The sequence below is a fragment of the Pseudopodoces humilis genome, chromosome 9 (assembly GCF_049639895.1).
Source record: "Pseudopodoces humilis isolate 2021_Gansu_Grassland_sample_001 chromosome 9, ASM4963989v1, whole genome shotgun sequence".
NCBI classification, from domain to species: domain Eukaryota; kingdom Metazoa; phylum Chordata; class Aves; order Passeriformes; family Paridae; genus Pseudopodoces; species Pseudopodoces humilis.
Genome location: NC_142208.1, coordinates 13368168 through 13392363, shown reverse-complemented (window position 1 = coordinate 13392363; position 24196 = coordinate 13368168). Strand labels below are relative to the sequence as shown.

General features: G+C 40.4%; 1 protein-coding gene across 23 annotated transcripts in view; it reads right to left on the bottom strand.

Moving 5' to 3' along the window:
* Positions 1 to 13784, bottom strand: part of KCNMA1 (potassium calcium-activated channel subfamily M alpha 1) — a 438076-nt gene extending 424292 nt beyond the window's left edge. For 20 of the 23 annotated variants that reach the window (XM_014250204.2, XM_088059372.1, XM_014250202.2 and 17 more), the window contains exon 1: positions 12716 to 13381. In XM_014250204.2, coding sequence (XP_014105679.1) covers positions 12716 to 13024 — 309 coding nt within the window. In that variant the 5' untranslated portion in view covers positions 13025 to 13381. Of the gene's footprint in view, positions 1 to 12715; positions 13382 to 13454; positions 13586 to 13632 lie in introns of those variants that run through there. The other 3 variants (XM_088059361.1, XM_088059362.1, XM_088059363.1) reach the window with 3 other exon arrangements.
* Positions 13785 to 24196: the final 10412 nt, after the last annotated feature.

Genomic DNA, 24196 nt, shown 5'->3' with positions numbered 1-24196 from the left:
CCGATTTAAAAACAAGATTAAATAAAAAGTAAAAGGCCTAACACCAAGATTGGTCTTCTGATAGCAATATGTCACAAAGAACTTGACATGTTATATAAAATGCACTATATGTTTTCTTTGGCTCAGATGCTTTCACCTGTTCTCTCCTGGCATTGCTAGCACTACCAGATGGATCCATTTTAGATTTAATTAATTTACCCTGTCTCCTAGGATTTCCAAGAAGTAAAGCACTGACAAGAATCCTGGTCCTCTCCTTTCTTGGATACAGAAAAAGAATCTAGGCAGAGAGATATTTTCCTTTTAAGAACAGAATACAACATTCACAAATAAATACCTCAGGAAAACACGTGCTGCTCAAAGAAGCTAAAAATAGTAAAACCAACAAGCATATGTTTAACTGGGAACCTTCCTAGATCCTAAAAGTAACATTATTCTTTAAATCCAATGGGAACTCAAAAACTGTGTTTGGTTTTTTTTTTAATGGCAATGAAGCAAGCGTATTCCAAGTGTCTGTATATAAAATCAATACCATACACTGCATATTGAACTAGACAGAATCTCTCCTTCTTGTCATCAGCCTTCATTCCCTCCACCACATTATTTTTCTCTTCTTAAAAAATTCCTCAATATATTACAGGTAAGATTTCATTCCCTCCAACTTAAAGCTTTTTGGTTTTGTTTAATTCATATTACTCTCTGCTCATGTGAAAAATAAATCTTCACAGGAACTTGGAGCAGCATGGCAACTTCTAACCATCTTTAGCTCTTTAAAATAGTAACTGCTCTAAAGGACTCATAAACTACGTTCCCTTCATAAATTTAACAAAAGGGGTGAGTGGATGCATGTTAATTAAATCATCTGCTTATCTTAATCACTAGGTTGCTTTACATGGACCGGGACAAACAGTTCTTTGACAGTCCTCCTCCTCCTCTCCTGGCTTTCTCCTTCTTATCTGCTTTTACATCCTAAGATGCATGGGGCAGAGGATCACCCCTCTGTCAAAGCTGGTAAGAGGATCTGGCATAACTAAGCCAGCAAGACCAGGCAGCCTCAGAGAAATAGAAATAGAAAAATAGTTCAGATCTTCTACATTGCTAAGTCAAATTTTGCTCCTTGTACAGGTTGGAACGTTTCACAGCAATATCCCAGAGCTCCAGTAATGAATTTTCCCACTTGCACAAAACACTACAACAAACATAAGCCTTTCAGCCCTCTAAACAGAACTTAAATGATGCAGAAGCATTGACACACAGCACAGGAATTAGTTTTACGTTGAATGAACGTATCAATACATAACACAAACCAGCTTGCATCACTTGTAAGTGATGCCAATTCTCCAAGGTCTGTCTCCATAACAGATACACAATAATTTGCACAAAGTTTTAGCTCCAAATGTCACACAACTGAACAAGAATCTTAGGTTTTCATCTTCAGAAGTCTGGTGAGATGCAGAGCATTAACTCCAGACTACATAATCTGATCAAATGCCTGAAGCCAGAGGACAAACAGAAACAACCTATAATTAAATTCTGCAGACTATAATGATTATTTTTTTAAATATCTTCTATAAATGTAGCATTTGCTTCAAGATCTGCACTGAATTAAACAATTTTTTTAAAATTTAAAATAATATATTTGTAAGGGTTTGAGCTTGTTTAAGAAAAGAATCAATCACAGACATTGAGTTGGGAGGGACCCACAAGGATTATCGAGACCAACTCTTCGGTCAATGGCCCATAAAGGGATTAAACCCACAACTTTGGTGTTAACACTGACCAACTGAACCAACCTCAGTGGCTTTCATCATCTAATACTTTAACTTGATGGTCTTATAATTTATTAGCAAGTAGCCCAATTAACCCAAATAAGCTGACAATGTAAAACCAGGAATCCAGGTTCCAACATCAATGTAATTAAAGGGGTGAAGAACCCCTTATACTTACACCGATTTTAAGAGCCAAAACACTGCTATAGTCATGAGGCACAGAATTTGAAGTTTCATTTTCATCAGCTCTCAGAGCACATTCTCATTTACCTATAACCAGTAGAGCCATCAATTTTAACTCACGGCAGTATGTATTTTCTACAGAAATTGTAACAATAACCTACACTCATATAGCATTTAAAATTCAAAGAGTATTTTACAAATCAGTGGAAATTACACCCTTGTGCTCACTGCTGAAAACAATCCATACCTAGGATCAAAACCATTTGGCCCAAGGAAAAGACAATTCAACCTGAAAAATAGTTATAAAAGCAGGCTGCAGTCTATAAATTATTCCTTTACTTTTTGCTCATAAACATTTTTCACTGAGCTGGGAGAACACAAATACACATGAGACACAACCTCAAGAAGTCTGTTTATATTGCCAGAAGCTTTTCTAGAACTTTTGCCTTTAATTTGAGCTATTGTTACCTTTCTCTCTACTTCTAATAAAAGTTTTGAAAATAAAACTCAAATTCTCAGCAATAGGAAAAACACCCTGAAAACAGCCTGGGCACTAAGCTCCATCACCTGTTACCTCAGATCAGATAAAATAGGCACCAGCTACTTTAAGCAACCAGCCCCAAACCATCTTCTTCCCCCTTCTGCCATAACAAATTATAATAGCTTTATCCATTCAAATTTCATATACTTGACAAAGTTCTCAGAAGATCAATAAAATAAACTTCATGAAAAAAAAAAAAAAGTCCTTTTAGAATTGTTATGCTGAAATTAATCGATAGTTCTGACACACCCAGAAGCTGTGATATTTTAAAGCTGTGCCATCCAGTGACACATCCAGCCTTACCATCACCTTTGCCAGGCGTAGGATCTGGAGCTACCACTACCTACCAGCCAACACAGCTCAGGCACCTTGCACAGCAAGTCTCACAGTATTAAAGTTTGGATTTATCAGCACTGTCAAACCAGCATCTCAAGACAGTAAGCCCAGTCTTAGGAGACTAAATAAAAAAATTATGCTGTGACAAAACACTTCACTTGCTCTGACAGATTAAATTTGTGTTTAAAAAAGTTGTAAGTGATGTAACTTAACTTCAGCAGGCATTAGGTCAAGTGAGGTATGGTTTACATCACCTTCACACCAAATCATAAAGTAGATGCACACACTGCAAAACGCAGCTTGGACACCTTCACAGAAATAATCATGTGATCAGCTATGCTCTAAAATGAATTTAAGAGCACTCAGGAGCAGCAGTTAAATGCTGGATGACAGCCTGGAGCTCTGTCCATCACCCAGTCACCCCCAACACACCCACCCACGCTCCTTAAATCACTCATTTTGCGATCTGACCCTCCTCTCAACAAGGCTCAGCGATGCCCTGGCTGATTATTAATGAAGGATTTTAACAATTAGTAACTCAGCAGGGTTTACTTTCTTGCTGCCCCTGATGCAAGTCTGGAATCCCTTCTGCAGTACCCTTCAGCTGCTGCAGGCAGAAATCTTCAAAACTGATTATTCTATTTCTTTGTGTATAGAAAGCAAACAGACGAGCATATGACATTCTGTGTCTGCTTTTTTGTGTAAAAAAGTAAAAAGAAAAGTTTAAAGAATGCAAAACTCAAAGACAAAGAACTGCATGGACAGCCAATAAAGACAAAAGCTTATATACAGGTTTATTAAAGCAACTGTTGCCACAGAAATTATAACATTTTCAAAATGGGAGCATGAAAAATTATTTTTAACTTAATTTTTATTACCAAGAGTTATTTCCAAGAGCAATCAGCTCAAAATATATGTATTTTTTTATTACTGGGTATGTATCAACCTCTTAGCTGAATGAAAATTAAAATGAAAGACTATTAGATGTTAATCCAAGATACAGTATTGCTTTATAGAGCTTTAAAACTGCATAATTTTACAAACACTTGACTACCTTCCCCTATATATACAGAGAAGCCCAGGGATTAAGTAAACCCAACTCAAGTCCAAAATATGATGTGTAAGGTCAACATCAAATTAAAAAAACAAAGATACATGGATTTTAGCTGTTATGTTCATGAACAAACATCTAAATAAAGTTTTCAAGAACAATACGTCTTTCTGAAATGAACTGACTGAAATCAATTTAGATTAAGACATTATTGAGATTTTAAATAGAAAATCTGATGTCTAAACAGCTATTTTGTGCAAGTGATGCAAGTTTCACATATTAACCTATATAACTGCTGTGTAAGTTTTCCTTAAAGAATTATGCATAACTTCATAACAAGCATAATGCCACAAATTTGAAATAAGAAAAAGCAACTGCTTTTTCCCAGAATCACACAGAATCATTCAGTTGGCAACACAAAGATACCACAGTCTTCCTATCATATACATCATCCAAGTTAACATTAAAACTTTGTCACTTACATCACACAGGCAGAGTCAAAGCTCCACATGTTGGACAGCACTTTCCACTTTAATAAACTAAAATTTTCTTATATCTTATGTGTAGGGACACATTCCAGCAAAGCAAGTAAAATCATTTTTGCAAATATCAAAACTGTGAAGTTTTTCGTGTTGTTTTCTTTCAAGAACAAAAGATCTGTAATACAAATTCAGCTCTTCTGACCCACAAAAACACACCAGAAGCTACACATCCAAGGCAGAAAAACCAGCATTTAGTTAGGTAAAATTCTGTATTGGCCTTAAACCAGAAGCCAGACCCATAAAGGGTGTAAGAAAATAATTACGCTTATAGCTGAGAGTCTTAAGTGATATGAAAATAACAGAAACATAAAGCCAGTAGTCCCCTGTTTCTGATCCTGAAGGAATCAGAAGCCTTTAGGTGTAAGTATATTCTAAATATATAGTATAAGAAAACTAACACCAAATGCTAGGAAGACTTCCCATGTAACAAAACCAGTCTATCAAAAGTGCATAATCTAAGCATTTAAAAAAATTACTTATGGGGAAAGAGCTTTGTACCGCATATAGACACACTCTGCAATATTTTCTCCTAAGCTGTTCTAGTGACTAAAAGGAATAATTTTTTTTTTCCTTCAGTCTTCAAAACACAAGTGGAGTTCGTCAGCTTCTTTTTGAAACAATATTTTTACTATGATAACCTAGAAAATGTAAGAACATCACAAACCTTCTGCCTGTTGACCTGCAAACTCACTTTCAAAAAGTGATGTCAAATCACTTCCAGCCAAAGGATTCACCATATCTGAAGCACCTGAAGTGCTCTACACCAACTAGGACCACTATAGGTCACAGAGGCCAGTACCCCATTCCAAGTAATTTCTGTCCTGCAGAGTATCTCTGCATAATCACAACTAAAATGAGTTGAACAGAGTTTATACTAGAAAACTTACGAGATGCTTAAACAAAGAATCATTCTAATACATCTCTCTTTATTTTTGCAATATTAAAGTCACCATTTTCAAACAGGTTCCTTTTAGACATATCTGTATCAATGTTTTCCCTATACTTAAAATAGAAAATTAATCCAACACCAGTAACACTAAAGTTAATCTCACTACTACTAATAATAATAGCTTATTAAAAGTGAGTCACCTTTTCAGTTAAAAAAGAAAAAAAAAAAAAACAGAAAACAAAGAGCTAAGCCATTAGATAAAAACGTAAAAGATACCATGAAAAATGAACGAAATATAAGCAAGTATGCCAAAATATTTAGTCTTCATCTGTTTGGACAAAGGGGAAGCAAAACTGTATTATAAATTTATTATATAAAGAGCAATAAAAATGCAACACAGTAGACCTGTATTTAACAGTGAGAGTGATAAGCTATTCAGTTGTTGTGTGATGCTGCAATTGTTGCTGAGGTTACAGTACTCCTCCCCATTTTTGTATCCTGGTGATGATGAATTTGGGGTATTTTCTCCACTCTACGTTACCAGTTCTGATACTTAACTTAGGTAGTGAAGCTCAGGACATGCAAAAAGGTTTGCAGGCCTCGGGGCTGCAGCTGCACATGTGTCTGTTCTGCAGGTGACCCATGGGGCAAGGGACCTCTGCCAGTCCCATTAAATGTGCACTTACTGCAGTTCTAAAAAAAGAGCCAATATTTACCACTGCACATCAGCTTGCAGGGGAGATGCCTTTATAGGATATTATCAGCCATTCAAGCACTCAAGTTTTGATTTCCAGGGGGAGCCTGGCAGAAGGTATAATTCTTGACCGGAATGAAAACATACCGTGTGTGACTTTTAAATATTATGTTCCTTGTGTTAGAATCTCAGACATAACGGCCACAAACCAAGTAAATACAACTTACTACAATAAAAGAAAAAACCTTTTAAAAGCTTAAAATGTTAACATCAGAATATTTAAAAAAAAAAAAAAAAATCTGATTCATCTAGGACGCTGTGAACATCTAGGCCTGAATCCAAAGCTATTGAAGTTATTAGGACTGCTTCCCTCTATTTCAACAGACCTTGGATAACTCTCATTTCTGTAACTCTCAAACAGACAAATCCATGCAATGTATCATCTCAACACATTTCAGTGGCAGCACATTCATTTAAACAGAACCATGTATACTATATATGGAAATGAAGTGTTCCTCTCAAAGATGCAAACCCAATGTATTCTCAGGCTATAAATACCACCAGGATTCAAAATGGGCACTTCCTGACCAGTATGTCTCTGACAGGCGTGGAAGATAGGTATCATTCCTTCTCATTTACTCAGACTCTGCTGCTTTTCCACCCTTCACTGTCACCCAAGGTGACCTGTGTGCCCTGCACAAAGTGCCCACACTGACAAGCCATGAGGTCTAATTTGGAACCGGAGCATTTAGCCCTGTGTAATTCCGCATAAACGCCAATGCAGTCCTGTGATCTAATGGAGTTTTGCACCGACTTCCCAGTCAGGCACTGTACTCCTGCAAGGAGTAGGGAGCTCGACCCAATGATCCTTACGGCTCCCTCCCAACTCAAGCTAGCTGTTCTAGGATTCTAAACCCTCAGCCATGTAGCAGCTTATAAACCAGCTACAGAAACACAGCTTTTTAAAGTGTAGTTCCTTTCCTTTTGCCACTAAAACCATATGTGGGGGTGAAAAATATTTTTTAACCATTAACACCCACATATAATGTTTCAGCAATCTTTCCCTCAGAAAACCTCTACAAGCTGCATTCACTGTACCCTCCTCAGACTTCTGATAATTCAGTAATTTTCATACATGTAAAATGCAGTTTTATGCAATGTGACTAGGTATGTTTAGTAAAACCAAAGGGACACCCTGTGCCCCAGTCCCATCTAGTGTTATTTTCATGTTTACACCTCCCCAGCGACTGCTGCCCTCCCAGCTTCACACTACAGGATGCCTTGCTGCTACTGAACTCCCGCCTGATCCGGCTGAGGAATTATCACCAGCCAGCCCTGAAATTTATATAAACTTTTGTCACTTTGAGTTGCATTCCACAGAATAGCAGAGCCAATCTCAGAAGGAACACTTGACTGCTGCTCTGTGTTGCGCCTGACTAGAGATTACAGCTTCTTTTTAGGATTTGTCCCAGGAAGGACACTCAATGACTAAGATTCACAATCCACTTTCTTGCAATAATACAGGACACACAAGTACCATCATTACTGGTTTTAATTATAACCATTAGATCCCGTCCCTGTGGAGATTTTACTTAGGGCTAGTGCTCTCTAAATGTTCAGTGTTTCTGTCTCTGGGGCTGTAAACTGCCCTCACTCCACATTCAGAAATCCCAATGCATCAAATCTGAGTACATCCCCACTGAGTGAGGATCAGTGTTACTTAAAAGCTTTTTGTCTGCTATTACAGGCACTTCTTCTACTGAGCTAAACTGGAAAAAAGGTGAAATCTAATGGTTTACAACCAGCATTTAGAGATTTGCAAATGTAAGATTTTCGATTCTTCTGAATGCAGATGTTCTCCTTAAATGTATACGTTGCAAAGCCTTGAAAATAAGTATGATACTGTACCAAAATAACCTTTTGGTTGAGAATGTTTGGTTTACAAGTTAGATCATTGTCTATGCATTCTCTTTTCTGCATGCATAACCTATTTCAGCATGTGCTCATGAAATGCGAAATCCTTTATAAGCTCCAGAGAGCCAGAAGTATCTTTCTTTTCAGATCATGAAAAACAGCAGCATACACCTCTCCACAGCCAGTGCCTTTCTCTGCTTGTAGAAACACCACCTGCAAAGGGCTGCAAGTACCTTTTCTTTCAGACCTTGACCTGCCACCATGGGCACCTCTCAACTGGCAACCTGTCTGGTGAGGCTCTCACGGAATAATTGCACGCAGACCACCTGACAGCCATGAGACAGGAATGACTGAGCCAGGCTGTGCATGTGACTGAGCAGCAAAATGCATTACAGTTCCCGCTAATCCCTTGAGCCTCCCAGTTGTTCATCAGATGCTGCTGCCCAGTGCATCTTCAGGAGAGCCAAGGTGACGATCCCACGTACAGACTGGAATGAAGGGATCTCCTGCTTTATGTGTCCACACGTGTCTTCCAATGCACACCCGAACTTTTCTCAACAGATCCTCCTTCAAATTTCTTTCTTTATTTGGAGAGGACATTTATGCAGGTATTGCTCAGAAACCAACAAACCTCGCCCACACAAGAGCCAGCTTGGAATGAATGCCACTTGTTTTATGGACAACTTAAATTCTTCTGCTTACAAATTTTCTCAGGCTTTAGAATTCTGCGTTGAAATTCTTAACTTTTCAAAGACGACTTCTGCAAATATTGTATTTCCAGCAAAACCAGGTTTTTTTCTATTCAAAACAAATGGGGATGTTGCTTGGTTTCTACTGACCAAATCTAGCACTGTGTAACTTACTACATTTCAAAAATACGTAGACCAAGGTCAAAAAAAGACTATTAGGGCTTGTAATTGCAGGCTAACAACTGCTACCTATAATCATAATTTCATTTTATACATATACAAGTCCTGAGTTGCAGGGAGGAAAAGCTCTTCCAAAACACTGAAAGCATCACAACAAGGATGTACTCTACCTGCTGGAGCCCGATGACATAAGGTTTGTAAGTGGTGCCCTTCATTGGGGAACCAAGGAACAGCAATAAAGGGTCTCGTATCGTATTCTTCAAAATGAAACAAATTCCATTTGATTCTGCACTGACCAGCTCCAGGAACTGACTGTTCTCCAAACCTTTGCTCTCTCATTCCACTGCTCCTTCTTTATGGTTTTGGAGTTTGTTCAAAGCCAAAATATGATACCAGATAATGACAGCAGAAAATGCCCTCCAGGAGCATAGAAAATGCAGAGGCAGATCCATATAATCAAAGAACTATAGACTGTATAATGTGCATTTAGCCACGATGTGTACATCACCATGTATATTTATTTTATTTTTCTGCTGCTACTATAAACAAGAACAACTAATGCCAGAGTCCAACCCAATGAAGTTTAATCTCACATTCTACTTTTCATACACAAACAGAAATCGGTTGGTCAAGTGAGAAAGAACAAGCAATGACCAGACAAGTTATTTAGCTGTATCTAAGCACCACTAAAAGTGTATATGTAAACACTGAGAAGAAAACCAGCATTTTTTAAGGCTGGCTGCAGATAGACTGTAGCTAATTTTGAAAAAAAATGCATCTAAAATTATTTACCATATTAAATAAAGGAATACAAGGGCTCTGATATTAATGACTGTCACACTACATGAAACACTGACAACAAAGGTAAAGATTTACATTTTTTTGGGCAGTTTTGTTTTTTTTTTAATTCCGACTCATGAAGCAAGTACGGAGCATGAAAACCCTAAAATTTCAACAATCATTTTTAGTACATGGTTAAGAGTGATGTTCTACTTATATGCAATTACATTAATTAGATATGAAATTTTAAGGGATAATGTTGATGATTCTGTTAGCTGTTTTCATATTCTTGACTTACAGTATCTTGACTTTCTTATCTCCAAAGGAAAAAAAATTAATGAAATTTCATACCACAAAGTGTTAAACTCTTTATATCGTGGTTTTAAACTCCAGCTTTAAATTGAATGAGTTGCAGAGGGGGACACTCCAAACAAACCACACTCTTAAATCCTTCTATGCAGTCATTAAAAAATTTTACATCCCAAAGTTCACAATCATCGACAAATCCATAGAATACAATGTCATGCCTAGAATATAGCAGGGAGAAAAAAAAATGAAACTTTTTGCAATTCTTTGCAATTACAGATACAAACACGAGTGTTAGCACAGTAACTCTGAATTATTCACATATACATGTGAATTATTTAATAACAGGCCGCAGAAAGTAGACATGAGGAAGATTTCTTTTAGCTCTCTCACTGGGACTGCTCTTTATGTAGACAGTGAGATGATGCTGGATAGCCCAACTCCCCCGCAACCTGTGGAGCAGCAGAAGAGTCAGCACAGGAAAAGAAAGCTCCTAACATGCAGAAAACTTCTTCAACCCTGCAGTAGGAGGAGCTACTCCTTCTAAAATTCCTGCTGTAGCAGGCCCAATAGAGTCAACATAAAATATATATGCATTCACATTTCTCACCAGCAGCCTCAGCAGCTTTTTCCAACTCACCAAGCAGCAAAGTATGTGCTTGATAACAGCAAAATTTCAGATAATCCCAGTTGTTACTTCAGTTAGCCTTTATGCCCTAAATACTCGAAAAGTGTTTTGCAATAACTAGTTATAACTAACATCCTTGCATACAGATAATTCCCTCCAATTCCCCAATTTATCGTATAAGGAATGCAGGATGAGCCCTTGAAAGTTCTTTCCGAGTCTTGAAAATCCTTACAAGTGAAACAAATAGGAGATTTGTTTCCTAACAAATCTTTTGTTTCCTAAAAGGAGACATCTATCTCCCCCTACCTGCAGAGCCCTTTATCCTCTTGCCCCAGGGAATGACATTCATGGAACTACTTCAGTCTCAAAGATGAAACAAACTGAAATCTTACAACCTGCCATAGCCATAATACATCAAACTATTCGGACTGGAAGTGATTGAAGCCCTCAACTAAGCCTGTTACTAAATTGCCACATTTAGCCCAAGAGGTTTTAAAGACAATTCGCACAAATCTTCCTATACTGGTTAAGAAATTACTGATCTGCTTTAACTGAGAGTGTCCCAATAACGGACTACCTGACCAACAGTACCCACCAAGAAACCACGCATAAGAAGTCTGTGTACAAGTCTCTAACTTGTTACTCTCTCAAGGGAAGAAGCATGAGGTAATAGCACGCAGATTTTTCTTTTTCGTCAAGATCTCTGATAGCCTTTGTAGATTCGTCTTGCTCTGTGGAGGCAGAAATGCTAAATACACAGCAAAACCAAAGGTTGAGTCTTCGCTACTCACCCTTCCTTGAAAATTGCTTTTTACTGCTGTAGGAAATAGTACCTTATTATCACAAATTCATTAGAGCTGTGTCATCATACCTGGCTAACACCTCTTTAAGAAAGTTCAGGTTTGGCTTTGAATGAAAAAAAAAAAAGCCTACAGAAAAGCAGTGCTGCCTGACAGGATTCCTGATGCTCAGTGCTAACTTAAAAGCTTTTATTCCTTAACTTTAGCAATCACTCCTTCCACAGACAGGCCAAGCTCACTGGAATAGTTTAACTTCCAGCTGGAATGTGGAGGTTCATTTAGGCGACCCAAACTATGCAACAAACAAGTACCATAACTTTCCATGCCCTAACTTTGTTCCTGGTTTCCCCTAGGTGCTGGGCCCTCCATACAGCTGGTGTATATGTGCTGTGTGTTTAGGGGGGAGGTGACAGGAGAAAAGGGAAGACAGCTCACTGTACGTCAAAGCAAACCAGCAACCTAGCAACCATATATTAAAAGGTGTGTGTGTTTTTGTGGGTGTCTGTGTGCCAGGAATAACTGAAGCAGATATTATTCCATTTGTAATTCAAAAAATGTGAAAAGGGAAGGGGAGAAACTCTAGGTGCTGATCTATTTTGGGGTCTGTCAAAATCCACTTTCACAATACAGAGTTGTAACACTTTCTATCTCATTTTTCATAATCAGAAATTAAAGTCTGGACTTGAGCAAGTTCTTAGCTTTGGTTTGAAAATAGACCCTTTAAAGCAGAAACTGAACTTACTTCACGTACTATGCTTTCTTCCAGCTGGTAATATGCTAAAATCAAAGGGGCAGAGAGGCTGCCTCAAAGACTTGACACTTAGGTGAAGAGAACACTTACAAATGTACAGAATACTTCTAGATAGCTACATTAATTTAACAAACAGAAATGTCAGAGATTCTCAGGGAGTGGAACTAGCTTTATAAAGATACACTTGAGTGAGAAATCTACCCTTCCGATTTTGCCGGTTTCTTATCCCACGAGGCAACTGAGAGTTTAGATCAGCATACTCAAGCGCCCACCCCATCATATGCGGTCCCAAGGGTGCAATATAAACTTCTGATCCGCACTGTCCCACCACACCACCATGTGCCTCTCTGACGGGGACACAGAGAGTCGCACACCAGGTGAAACTTCCATGCCACCAGACGAAAACGAGAGTGCCTGCGTGGGAGGGGGAACGGGGAAGCGCCTCGGGACTGCACCCACCACCTCTCCCCTCCAGCTCCGGTGCCCACGCTGCAGCTCCCAAGAGCCCGTGTCAGCCCTAAGCCGAGAGCAGCCAGCGCACCGCCATCGGCAGCCCTACCGCCACTCGCCCAGGTGTCCTGGTCTACAAGGCTGGGCTCCTACTCCTCACCACCACCGCACCAAACCATCACCGGCAGCAGGAGGGGAAGGGAAGGGAGAGTTACCTTGTTTTTGACCCCGCAGTGGCAGCAGACAGTCCACAGGTACTTGAGGGTCCTCCACAGCAGGATGATAAACAGTCCCCCAAAGAAAGTAACCATGGATGAGGCGAGGAAAGCCCACCACATGCGCTGTCCGCGGCTATCGCAGGGCACCTCCATGGTCACCGGGATGATGAGCGCATCCATCTTGGGCACATTGACGGGGGAGGAGGACGAGTCTGTGTTGAGATTGTTGGCGTTGATATTGTTACTCATTCTAATGCCGCTGCCGCTGCCGCCCGGGTAGGAGCCGCCGCCGCTGCCATTTGCCATAGCTAACAGCGAGCCGGGCGCGCAGGGGCTTCCGAGAGCTCCTCCCGCCGCCAGCGCCCCCCAAAAAGCCCATCACCAGCCATATTGCTGCTGCCGCCGCCGCTGCTCAGCGGGGAAGGATAAGGAGAGTAATAAAAATAAAAAGCCCCCAGTCAAAACAAACAAAAAAAAAAACAAACCAACCAACCAACCAAAAAAAAAAAAAAAAAAAGCAGGTGAAGAAAAGCGACCGCACAATTCCCGGGTCCCTCTCGGGAGCCGACAGGCCGGTGAATTCCGAGCGTCCTCTTTGTACGGCGAAGATAATATTTAAAAAAAAAAAAATTAAAAATAATAAAAATATAGTCTCCTCCTCAGATTCCCACCCCTTCCTTCTCCCGCATACACAGCCCCTACCCCGCCCACCCCAAAAAAAATCATCCACCACCACCACAAACTGATGCCTCTGAGCGTCTCTCCAAGATACCCAGCGCTGCGACCCCGCTGGCCTCAGCGGGGATCCCTCACTCAGCCTCCGCCGCGGATCCTCCCGGAGGTGGTCTGTTATTATTGTTATTAGTCTTTAACTTGTTATTAGAGATACTCAGTCACCCCCCCAGCCCGCGCACCCTCCTCCTCCTCCTCCTCTTCCAAGTCCAGCCCCTTCCTCTCTTCTTCCCCCCTCGGTGCCGGCTGCAGCCTCCTGTGGCTCCTAATTCATCCTCCGCTGGCCCATCTGTGCGTGCGCTGCCGCTGCCGCCGCCTCCTCGCCCATCCTTCAGGAGCTCCCTCCAGGGCCCGGCTGTCGCTCAGGCTGTTGCTCCCACACGCGCAGCGGCGCCGCCGGCTCCCGCCCCTCCCTCTGTGCCGCCGGGGGACGCGACGGCCCCGCGCCCGCAGCCGCGGCCGCTCCGGGGGCGCATCAAAGGCCCCGCGGGCCGGGGGTGCCGGGCGGGCAGGGGGTGCCGCGCTGCCGCTGCCGCCGGGGCTGGGGGCGCCGGCTCAGGCGGGCCCCCGGCGCCCCATGGGCAGCGCTCCCCGCCCCGCGGCCGCTCGGTCCCGAGCTCGAAGCGCCGAGCGCCCGCTCCGGAGGACGGCGAGGCGGGAGCGGGGGCTGTGTGCCGAGGAAGGCGCTTCACAGGTGGCGGCGAGGCGGTGCCCGGCCGCGCCGGGGGGCTGCCGGTCCAACAAGTCCCGCCGGCCCTGGCGCGCCCATCGCCGCCGCGCCGCGCCCTCCGCAGCCGCGGTGGGGCGGGGGCAGGCGGCAGCGGCCCCCCCGCGCCGGCCGTGCGCGGGGCCGGGTTGGAGGTTCTCATGACGCAGCCGCGAACGCACGGCGCAGTCACGGCCCCGGCCCCCGCAGCCCCGCCGGGCCCCCGCGCCCATCGCCCGCGCCCCTCGCCCGCAGCGCAGCGCGGCACCGCGGCCGGCGCGACCCCTCCGCGGCGCGGCCGCAAGGGCGCCCTCGGGGGCGGCGGGCCCGGGGCTGCAGCGGGGGCAGCGGGGGAGGAGGGAGCGGGGCGCGCTCGGGGCTCGCAGGAGGCGGTTGAGCTGCAGCAGCAGGTGCCCGGGGATGCGCACGGCGCGGGAGGGGGGCAGCTGGCATGGAAACGCGCTAAGGGAGCGTGAAATAAACACCGGGGACCGTGGCGTGGGTTTTTCCGCTGAAGGCGTTCGTGGCTTGTCTTTAATTGACACGGGGAAGTACTGCAAACGCTCCGCAAACACGCCGTAAATTGCCGCACATCCCGAGAACATTCCTGAATTTCATCCCTAGGAATATGAATAACGATTTAAAATTACACACTTGGGGAGGATGGGGGTGAAAGGGGAAGCCAGCAAGAAAATCTGGATAGTCACCTCCTACTTTTTTTTCCGATTCACTTTGAAAAGCAGAGAAATTTATATGTCTATTCATTTATATATAAATTAAAATCTCTGTTTGGCACATGGTCTGCTCACTGGGTTGTCTGTACAAAGTATTATGCAGATCCTCTTGACATCTTTCCAAGGGTAAAATACAGCAGCCTTTGTGAGCGTGACATTCCCCCATCTTATCTAGTTGCTATACCGGCAGAGAACCACCATTATGAAATAGTAATCTCTTAACCTTTACTAGTCGTGGTTTCTGTTTCTGCATCTGCCAGGGGCTTGTTTGTTTTTGTTTTCTACTTAAGGTAATGAGATTTTATGAGTTCCCAAAGCCTTTTATGGGGCTCTCTAACCCTCTCACCCTTTTTTCATGCAGTAACACCACTGTTTGTCTGACTCTGTGAGTTTATCGTTATGTCTCTTTCCAACCTGCTCCTCCAGTCTGCTCCTTCAAGAGAAAGCTTCCTTTTTCAAGAAGGGTTTAATAGGGGCTTCTGAATAGAGAAGGCATTAGATAATGTCGTGGAAGTGTATACAGGTAAGAAAAATCCTAAATTACTTTTTCCCAGAGAAAAACAGTCAGTTACATAGCAGACCTGAAGTAGGCCACTCCCAGGAGACTTGTAATGGAATTTAGTTGAGGATTTCTATATGCAGAAAACTAGTCAGATTGAAAAGAAACTGCATGTCACAGCTGCCACATGCAAGCCCAGACTGCACTGTCACAGCTGCTGCCCTCTCCCATGTCTTTTCATTACCAACCCTCCCCACAGCTAGAAAGCCACCTGGACTGCAAAGTGTTGCCATGACAGGATCGCACAGCCTTGGGTCCTAGTCTCAGAACCTGGTCCTCATGGCCATTTGCTCTGCATTCCTGGGGTGGTGTTGGAGGAACAACCTTTTCACAGCCCCACAGATACCTAGGGATCCTTTTATCCATCAGCAAACACCAGGAGTGGAACAAGGGCAGGAGCATCGTACCACAGGCACTTGATGTCTGATCTTCAGAAGTGCCATGTACTTACAGACACTCTTACAGCTAATAGAAACTACAAGCCCTGTGCACTTCGAAGGTCGAGGACAATGAAGAGCAGCTGCACAACACATCCCAGGAAAGGCTTTTGCATGGTGGGATTTCTTCCGTATTCTGGTCTGGCAGATAACAAGTACTGAGTCTCTGAAGCCATGGCTGTGACGTGCATCCTCTCTCGCTGTTGTTTGAGGGCCCAGAAGATTTGACAGAGAGGCTGCAGTCTGAAAATACATTTTCTTGCTTTACACATTCAGAAGGTACAAGTTAAAAAGCATTTATCTGACTCATATACTCAATGCTGCTGCAGCTGAGCAGTGCAGACACTGGTTTCAAGGGCGCTCCAGATGCGAACAGAATCGTTAGGCACTTCTAAAATATCATCCCCATAATACTGTACCCACACATACCAAAGATGCTCCTAAAGAAAAGCAAGTGCACCACAAAATATAGTCCGTATGTTCAAATAATTTGGTTCAAACATGTTCACACAGTTTAAACGCAGATTTGGACATGGATAGATTTATTGTGATCATTTGTAAAAGGCTGCTTTTTAGTTCTGATGCTCAAAAACTGTTCATGAACCAATCAACACATACAATAGGAGTCCTAGTTTATAAATTTCACACTATATATCCAGGGGAAAACCTTTTGCTTTATCTGTATAAACTTCTATTTACATAAATATGGCCCAGTTCTACAAATATTTACCATGAAACTCACACTGAAAAGTAAATATTGATATCAATTGGTGAGACTTACCTTACCAGTTGAAAGTTTCCTTACTAGGAAGTATCTGCAAAAGACAAAGCGAAGTAGGTAACTTTGTACTTTGTTCACCTATTCATAGACAGAGGTAAAAATGATCCTTGAAGGAATATCCCTTCCCTTAAGTCCCGTTTGAGCTTACTCCTTTATGAATAAAGAAAGGGCTGCTTTCCAGTGCAGACTCTATAAAACAGAGTTTGAGAAATCCCCCTGGGGCTGTATGCTTCATTTACTGAGGCAACAACTCCATTTCATGTTGCCTTCAGACTAAACAAGGTTTTCAAGTTCTGCATCCTGGAGAGATCTCTTCCAAACAAATAGAAAGCTTCAATGGATTACTCTTCAGATTAGTTGTCTATTTAATATTTCAACACAAGAGCTCAAAATTTACTTGGTTAACAATACTATTTACAGATCATGACAAACACTGTGCTGACCTGTGTTTTTCCTGTTCTTACCATGTAGCATAGTCCAGGACACAATCATGTCTACTCAACGTAATTCTGGAGGATTTGGTTCCAGAAAGCAGTTTTTTAGCAGCAAGGAAATGACTCCTCTTTATGTAAAACAGTTCCCTCTTGTGGATATTCTGTGTACAGTATTACAGAAGTATTTAAAATATTCATCAATCCTGGATCTTTGCAATTAAAACACCCAACTCTGTTCATCATTTATCCAAACCCCTTGGCATTCTTGGTTTTAGCAATTAAATATCTGAGGAAGAACAAGCTATTGCATTTAATCATAATACAACTTGCCCAATTACACATTATCAATAACAAATTATTTAATTAAGTGCAATAAATGCAACAAGCTAAATAAAGTTGCATAACTGTACCTATATGAGTCAAGTACAAATCACAGTGGGTTTTTTATTTTGCTTAATGGTTATATGAGAAAACTTTCCACACGTTCTGTTAAAAGAAACCATGACTAAAAAACAAGAAAAAGATACACTATATAAAGAAAAGAGACAGTAATGGCAAAGCAGTCAGGGTTTCCAAGGATCTATGTACTAAGTACAGAAGACAGAGAAACTCTGGAATGATAAATCTTTCAATTAAAACTAAAGAGTCCAAGCAAGTGGCACAGCTTCACTGGTGACACAATATTGCACCAGGGATTAATTTGGCATGACAGTTTGGAAAAAAAAACAAAACATATGAATGGAGTAACAGTGCTAAGATTTATGTGTTCTCTAAATGATGACTACATTATACAAATAATATCTTTTTTTTCTTAAGAGGAGAAATGTGAGAGAATAAGAAAAACTCCCCAGTTTTTCCATAAGGCATATATGGCCTAACTGAATCTGGGAAAATGATAGAAAACAATTGCATGTTATTATCTTGAGGAAAATTATATTAAAAAAGGGGAAAAGCCTTTTTTATATCCATATTCCCTAAACTTGTTTACCACAATGTTTTTGTTAAATGGTTATATACAAAACCTTCCTAAACTTTGATTAAAGGCACAGTGTAAATGTTAAAGAATCAGCTTAAGGGTCAGTAAAGGTAAACACTTTCCAAGGTTAAAAAAACCCCAAAGTTCCAATGGTTTGTGTCCAACAGCCTCCTTCACATTTTTGATGTCCCTGTAGAATACACTCTTTGCCTTTATGTAACATCAGTAGCTGTGGCAGGGCAAGCACTTACACACAGAAATAGCATAAAATAATAATAAAAAGTACTTCTAGACAAGAGGCTAGGTTTGTGTTTCTAAGGTCAATGGGGCACTTGGTCTTGACTTCAAATGCTGGAGACCCAGTATCAACCAGACTTCACATATAAGCACAGATGTCTTGCATAGTTAATTCTGAGCCTTACTTTCATAATATTCCTTATTATTCCTACCTTGTCATGAGAACAGAGTGAAGAATAATATATTTGTAGTGATCAGATGGATACTGGAGCAAAATCACATCATGAAATAATTCTGGGATTTTTGTTGCAATGCAAAATGTTTGCTCTCTGAGATGCTGATGTAAAACACGTAAGGTTGGATATACTGTCCTTGTCTTAAAGACTCAAAAGAGGAAATTTTAGCAGGAGATTATACTAATATGCACATAACTATATATTTACACATGGCAAATTATTATCCTTAGCATTTTGGGTTTTTTCATAGAATTTAGACTACCTATTTTAGCGCATATTAATTGAAAATTCTGTTTAGCTTATTTTCTGTCTGCCCAATCCCTGTTCAAAGACTGAAGTACATATTTAGCATGATAATATATTGCACACTGTAACAGCTTCTTATCAAAGTACTTTGCAAATACGAATATATTCAACCTCATCACATCTCTCCGTAACAGTATACGTGAACTCTATTCTTGGCAGTGAGGTTACGTAACAATTTCCTTGAATTAGTTAAAACTTTTGTATTGAGATCTATTTTGGCACTTAACCCTGGCAAAATCCTCCAGCTGGCAGGACAAAGACATACCTCAGCAGAATGCTTTAATGGGTCACCCAGTCATTCAGAGTGATCGTCTCCAGAGTACTGGAACCCTTGCACTCAACCCAGCCAAATAAAATATTAAAGAAAATCCCTTGTTCAGGCTAATCCATATGGTATGAATAGAAATTTAATACAAATTAATAGTGCAGACATAGAGTATTTTCTTTGGGCTTTTTATTTTATCATTTTAATATAGCAATTCTTGTATATCCTTGTATTTTGTTTAAGAGTTGGGCCCATATATACTTCCTCATTCTTATCAAGTTTCCCAAATAACACAGCTTTTGATTAGATGTGATATTTCTTGCCAATAGGATCACTTCTTATTGGAAAATTAGTATGGTTCGTGCATTAACAGAATGCATAAACACATGGCTAGAATCTGAAAAAATGTGACAGCAAAATGATGACCTCAGAAGGGATATTAATTAAGCCATGTTGGATGGTCTGAGGCCTGTAAGTGCATTTAATAGATATGAATCCAAACACTTAAAAGCACTCTTGACTCTCACGAACCTGGGCCTGTTTATTACTGTTTTTACTAATGAGATTTCCTTCCAGCCAGAAGAGAAGGAAGTAGGAAGATACCAGGATATTCTGAAGATACAATTGTAGCCATCGCTGTTAAAGCACAGGCTTAAAAAGGAGCTACAGAAATAGCAGTCAACAAAATGGAAAACAAATCACATACATGAAAAGACCTTTAAAATATCTCTCTTACACCATTAGTTCCCCTTTTTCTGAGTGGGCCCTGATGACCAAAGAGAAGAAGCAAATCCTTTACCCTCCACTGAATGACAATGACAGAACAGAGAAGTGCAGTGGTGTGCAAAGAACCACTGCAGCGGGAGCAGTAAGAGGAAGCAGGGAAAAAGTTCTCCATGGTTTGTGTTGGGTTTTTATAGTTGTATCAAATCAGGACAGCTACATCACTCTGCAAACACATCAGGGCAATTCCAGGACTTCTTTCTGTACACTTTTGGTTTTGTGGAAACTCTCCAGTTTGCTTTATAAATATTGATACCCCTTGGTCATTCCAGATAGGCCAAGAAACAGAATGGAGCAATACAGCAACTGCTATAGCAGTAACGCAAATATATATGTGTGTGTGTGTGTGTGTATCTGTATCCATATTTATTTCTATATCTATCTATCTCCTGTGTGTGATGTAACTATGAAAACACAAAGCAGTCAGAGTGTCCCCCAGTTTCCAACAGCAGTGTTCATGCTGTGGCCATAGCTACTATCTACAAACACAGCATTCCAGAACTGCGTAGGTATCGTCATAATGATCACAAAGACAAATACTAATTTCTTCTAATGGATTTAATTTAGAGAACTAAATATTTATTGCCTCATATTTTAGTATTTTCCATTCATTTTACTTGGCATATTGCATACTGGAATTGTGTAGGCCAGGTAACTTTATTTGCTTGCTTCCAGGAATCATTTGGCTTTGACTTCTAAGGCACAACTAAAAGGCTATGGTGAGGAAAAAAATGTTTCATTGTAAAATACAAACCTACAGATGCCTGTTTGCATTGGACGATTCTTTTTCAAGTCCACCAGCCAACTTTGCCTCGTGGCAGTCGCAGTGAGTCACTGCTGTCAGAGTCAGAGCCCCTACAGTGGAAGCTCTGCCAGTCATTCCCCAAAGCAGCCGCCAGCCTTGACGTACTGTAAACTCTGTACTTGACTCCCAAATCTGTTGTGTACAGTTTAAATTGTTCAGGGAGCAAAGCAATAGCAGGATAGAACTGCTGCTCTGCTCCAGTTAAGCCAAGGGAAATGTTCATAAAAGTCAGCTAAATGTAAAAACCATGAAAAATGTAAAGATGTGTGTGTGTTCTGAAACCAGCCTCTGAGAAGAACAGCTGTGAGCACTAGCTAATTTCATGTCCACAAGGTGTAAATCTGCTTAACACTGAAAAATCAGACATCAGACATCATACTAAAACCATGCAGGGGAGACCATATGTTTACAAGCAGCCACTCCATTTTTTTGCAACTCATTATGACACTTACACTTTGCTCTCCCCAGGATATATTCACATTTAGGAACTTGGTGTTTATTTTTGACAATAGCCTCAATATAATTCAGGAAGAGCAGCATTTGCAATGACCTGCTTTGCTTTCTTGTCTCTCACACTTGTCTGGAGGTAAATAGCTGAGAAGTGCCAATTTGCAACTGAAAATAAATTGGAACAAAATAAATCTTTTGTTATCAAACATCAGCCCATACAGTAAGGTTTGAAAAGCTGAATCTCACCACAATCAGAAGACACTAAGACACTTTCTCCCTTCCCACTACATAAGCATATCTCCACCAAAGAGTTTTTCCAATAGGAGGATGAGATAAAACACATTTAACACGCAATCCTGCAAAATACTGAGCATTCCTGCTTTGATCCAGCAAAGCATTTAAACAGGTGTCTAATGTTATGCAAAAGTAATCTCACAGAATCCTGTAACCGAGTCACATGTTGAAAATTAAGCATGTGTTTTTGGTCCAGGGTGACAAGGCTCGACACCTTGTATGATTAAGTGACTAGTAAGCTGAAGAGGTTGTGTAGGAGTCATGTCCTTAATTGCTTGCTGACTTCATCAGCATGTATGTCTTACTGGGGCTGTGTTTGCTAGCATGCAAAAGGTGACCTTTAATTCCAGAATTAATATAGCTTTCACATTTTCTTTTCTGTTTGGAACTTTATGTTCTTCAATTAACAAAATAATGAAAAAAATAATACCCAACTTAGTCAAAATTTTTGAAGGATCAGTGATTAACTGGAGTTACTTTTTGTACTCGTGATGAAAGATGAATCTCTGAAATCGTGTTCTAAAGACATAATATTCTGTTTTCTCATGGATAGATTCAATGGTGCTGCTAAGGATCAAATATGTACCAGTAGTCACAGATAAGTGTCAAATGTCAGAGCTCTGCTAATGCAGCAGTCTTACATGCAGTACTAAGCCTGCAGCAAGCTATCAAACAAAATACCCTCAGGCTGAATTCAAAATAGTTGAATGCAAGGCCAAAATGAAATCTGCCTTAAAAAGGAAGTATTTTCCAGCAGCAAAAATGTGGTTTTTTCTCCTGTGCTAAATTCAGTGGAATGTTGGGATTCCTAATGGCAACTGACATAAAGGAAGTGTGGTTTTGACCTTCAGTTGCAGCCTGTGGGCAATATAATAATGGTAGAATGAAGATTTATTAACTGAATAGTCTCATATGCTGCATCTACTCATGTTCATGGCTTTAATTTAATCTGATCTATGGACAGATGTTAATTTCTGTTTCTCATAAGCAAATTGTAATTCAACCTATGGTCAGAACTGAGATAAGTTATTTGGGAAGAGGCATGGGTTGTTTGTGTCTAATGCAGTGGGTGCAGTTTTCCCTTGAATACAAGACTGTAGCTGCATCAATGAAGGGTACATGTGGATATCTAATAATAATTCACATGTGCATGTCTAACAATAGTTAGACAAGTTACAATTTGTAATCACTGAAGCAATATCTTCAGAGAACAGCATAATAAAGTATTTTCATAAACATTCATAGGTGGATATTCTGCAGATAATTTTTAATTATTAATTAACATGCAGGTTTAGACAATGGAGTACTGAATTTTATTTAACTGTGAGACACATTAATCACAAACCTTCCACCTATTCACCCTCTCAGTCAAGCCTCATTCAAAGTCTCTGATAATACACTGCTGTGTATTATATGATTTTCTCTCACACAACAGGTTTTCCCAGTGTCTCCTCTACTAAAAGGAAGTTCACTGCTATACATGTGAGAACACATTATTGCCCACCTACCCTCAGTATGTGACAAACTGAAATATGCATCCTATTGACAACTGCAATGGTTAGAATATTTCTAATGTTTACAGAGGTTTATGGTACCTGATCTCTTTTTCATAAATTATGCCTATTGTTAAATGTATAAATTTGTATTATAAGGTGTTACTTGGTATTATTAACTTTAGTAAACTTACAATCAAGATTTTTTTCTCTGAATTTCCACAATGTCAAATTTCTAGTGTTATCTTTTTGTATCAAGAAATGTGTAGCCTAGAACTTTTTAAGGTCTGTGAAGAGATGAAGCTCTATAATCATTCAATGTCTCTTAAGATCAAGGCAGGTGAAATGCAAAGCCGTGTAATGTGTTTGTTTCCCACAATTAAAAAAATAATTGTTTTAAGTGCTAGAGAACCCTACAGCCATACATAGAATACAGCCAACATAGAATAACCAGTACTTCAGTGATGTAAGTGTGGTCCTGGAGAAGCTCTAGCAGTACAGTATACATTCCATGCTAAAACAAGAAAAATTAAGTCAGAATTTCAAGGGTACTTTTGTCCCATGGGCAAAAACAGCTTACTACTAAATTGCTTTCCTAGAAGGAAATGCATCCTGCTTATATAAAAATGTTCATAAAACACTTTATCTTTTGTTTGATGAAAGATTCAGCTTCTTATAGGCAAGTAATTATGAGTAAATTATTAACTAACTGCAACAGAGTCATAAGACAACAAAAGTTTGTCAAGGGCAGGTTAACATTAATATAAATAAATACTATTTTCATAGACAATATTTAGGCAATATACTTCATTCATTGTGCATCAGGTTAATGCCCTTTCAGTGACAGGCACTGGCAACTAATTAGGATATGTTTAAATCCTGATTGATGTGTCAATGCAACACTCTTCTGTGTGCATTGCATGAGTCACAAAGTGATAGATTTACCCGGGGGTTATCACTATCAGTAAAGACATATATTATGTCAACTTTTCTTCCTTAAAAAGAGGGTTTCTATTGCCTTTTCTCCTGGGTGGTACAGTAAGTGCTTTCTAACACAAACTAAAACATACAGCCAACCTTCCTCAGTGTTTTATCTTCTCTTTTGAGAAAATAAATCCTGCCTTCCATACTCTAATAATGTCAGTATTAGCCATTTTTAAACATGGAGTGTCATCTCTTCATTTTTCTCTGGAATAATATCAGGTTTCAGGAAATACTACAGGTAGAGCTATTTCTTCTTCGGACAATCA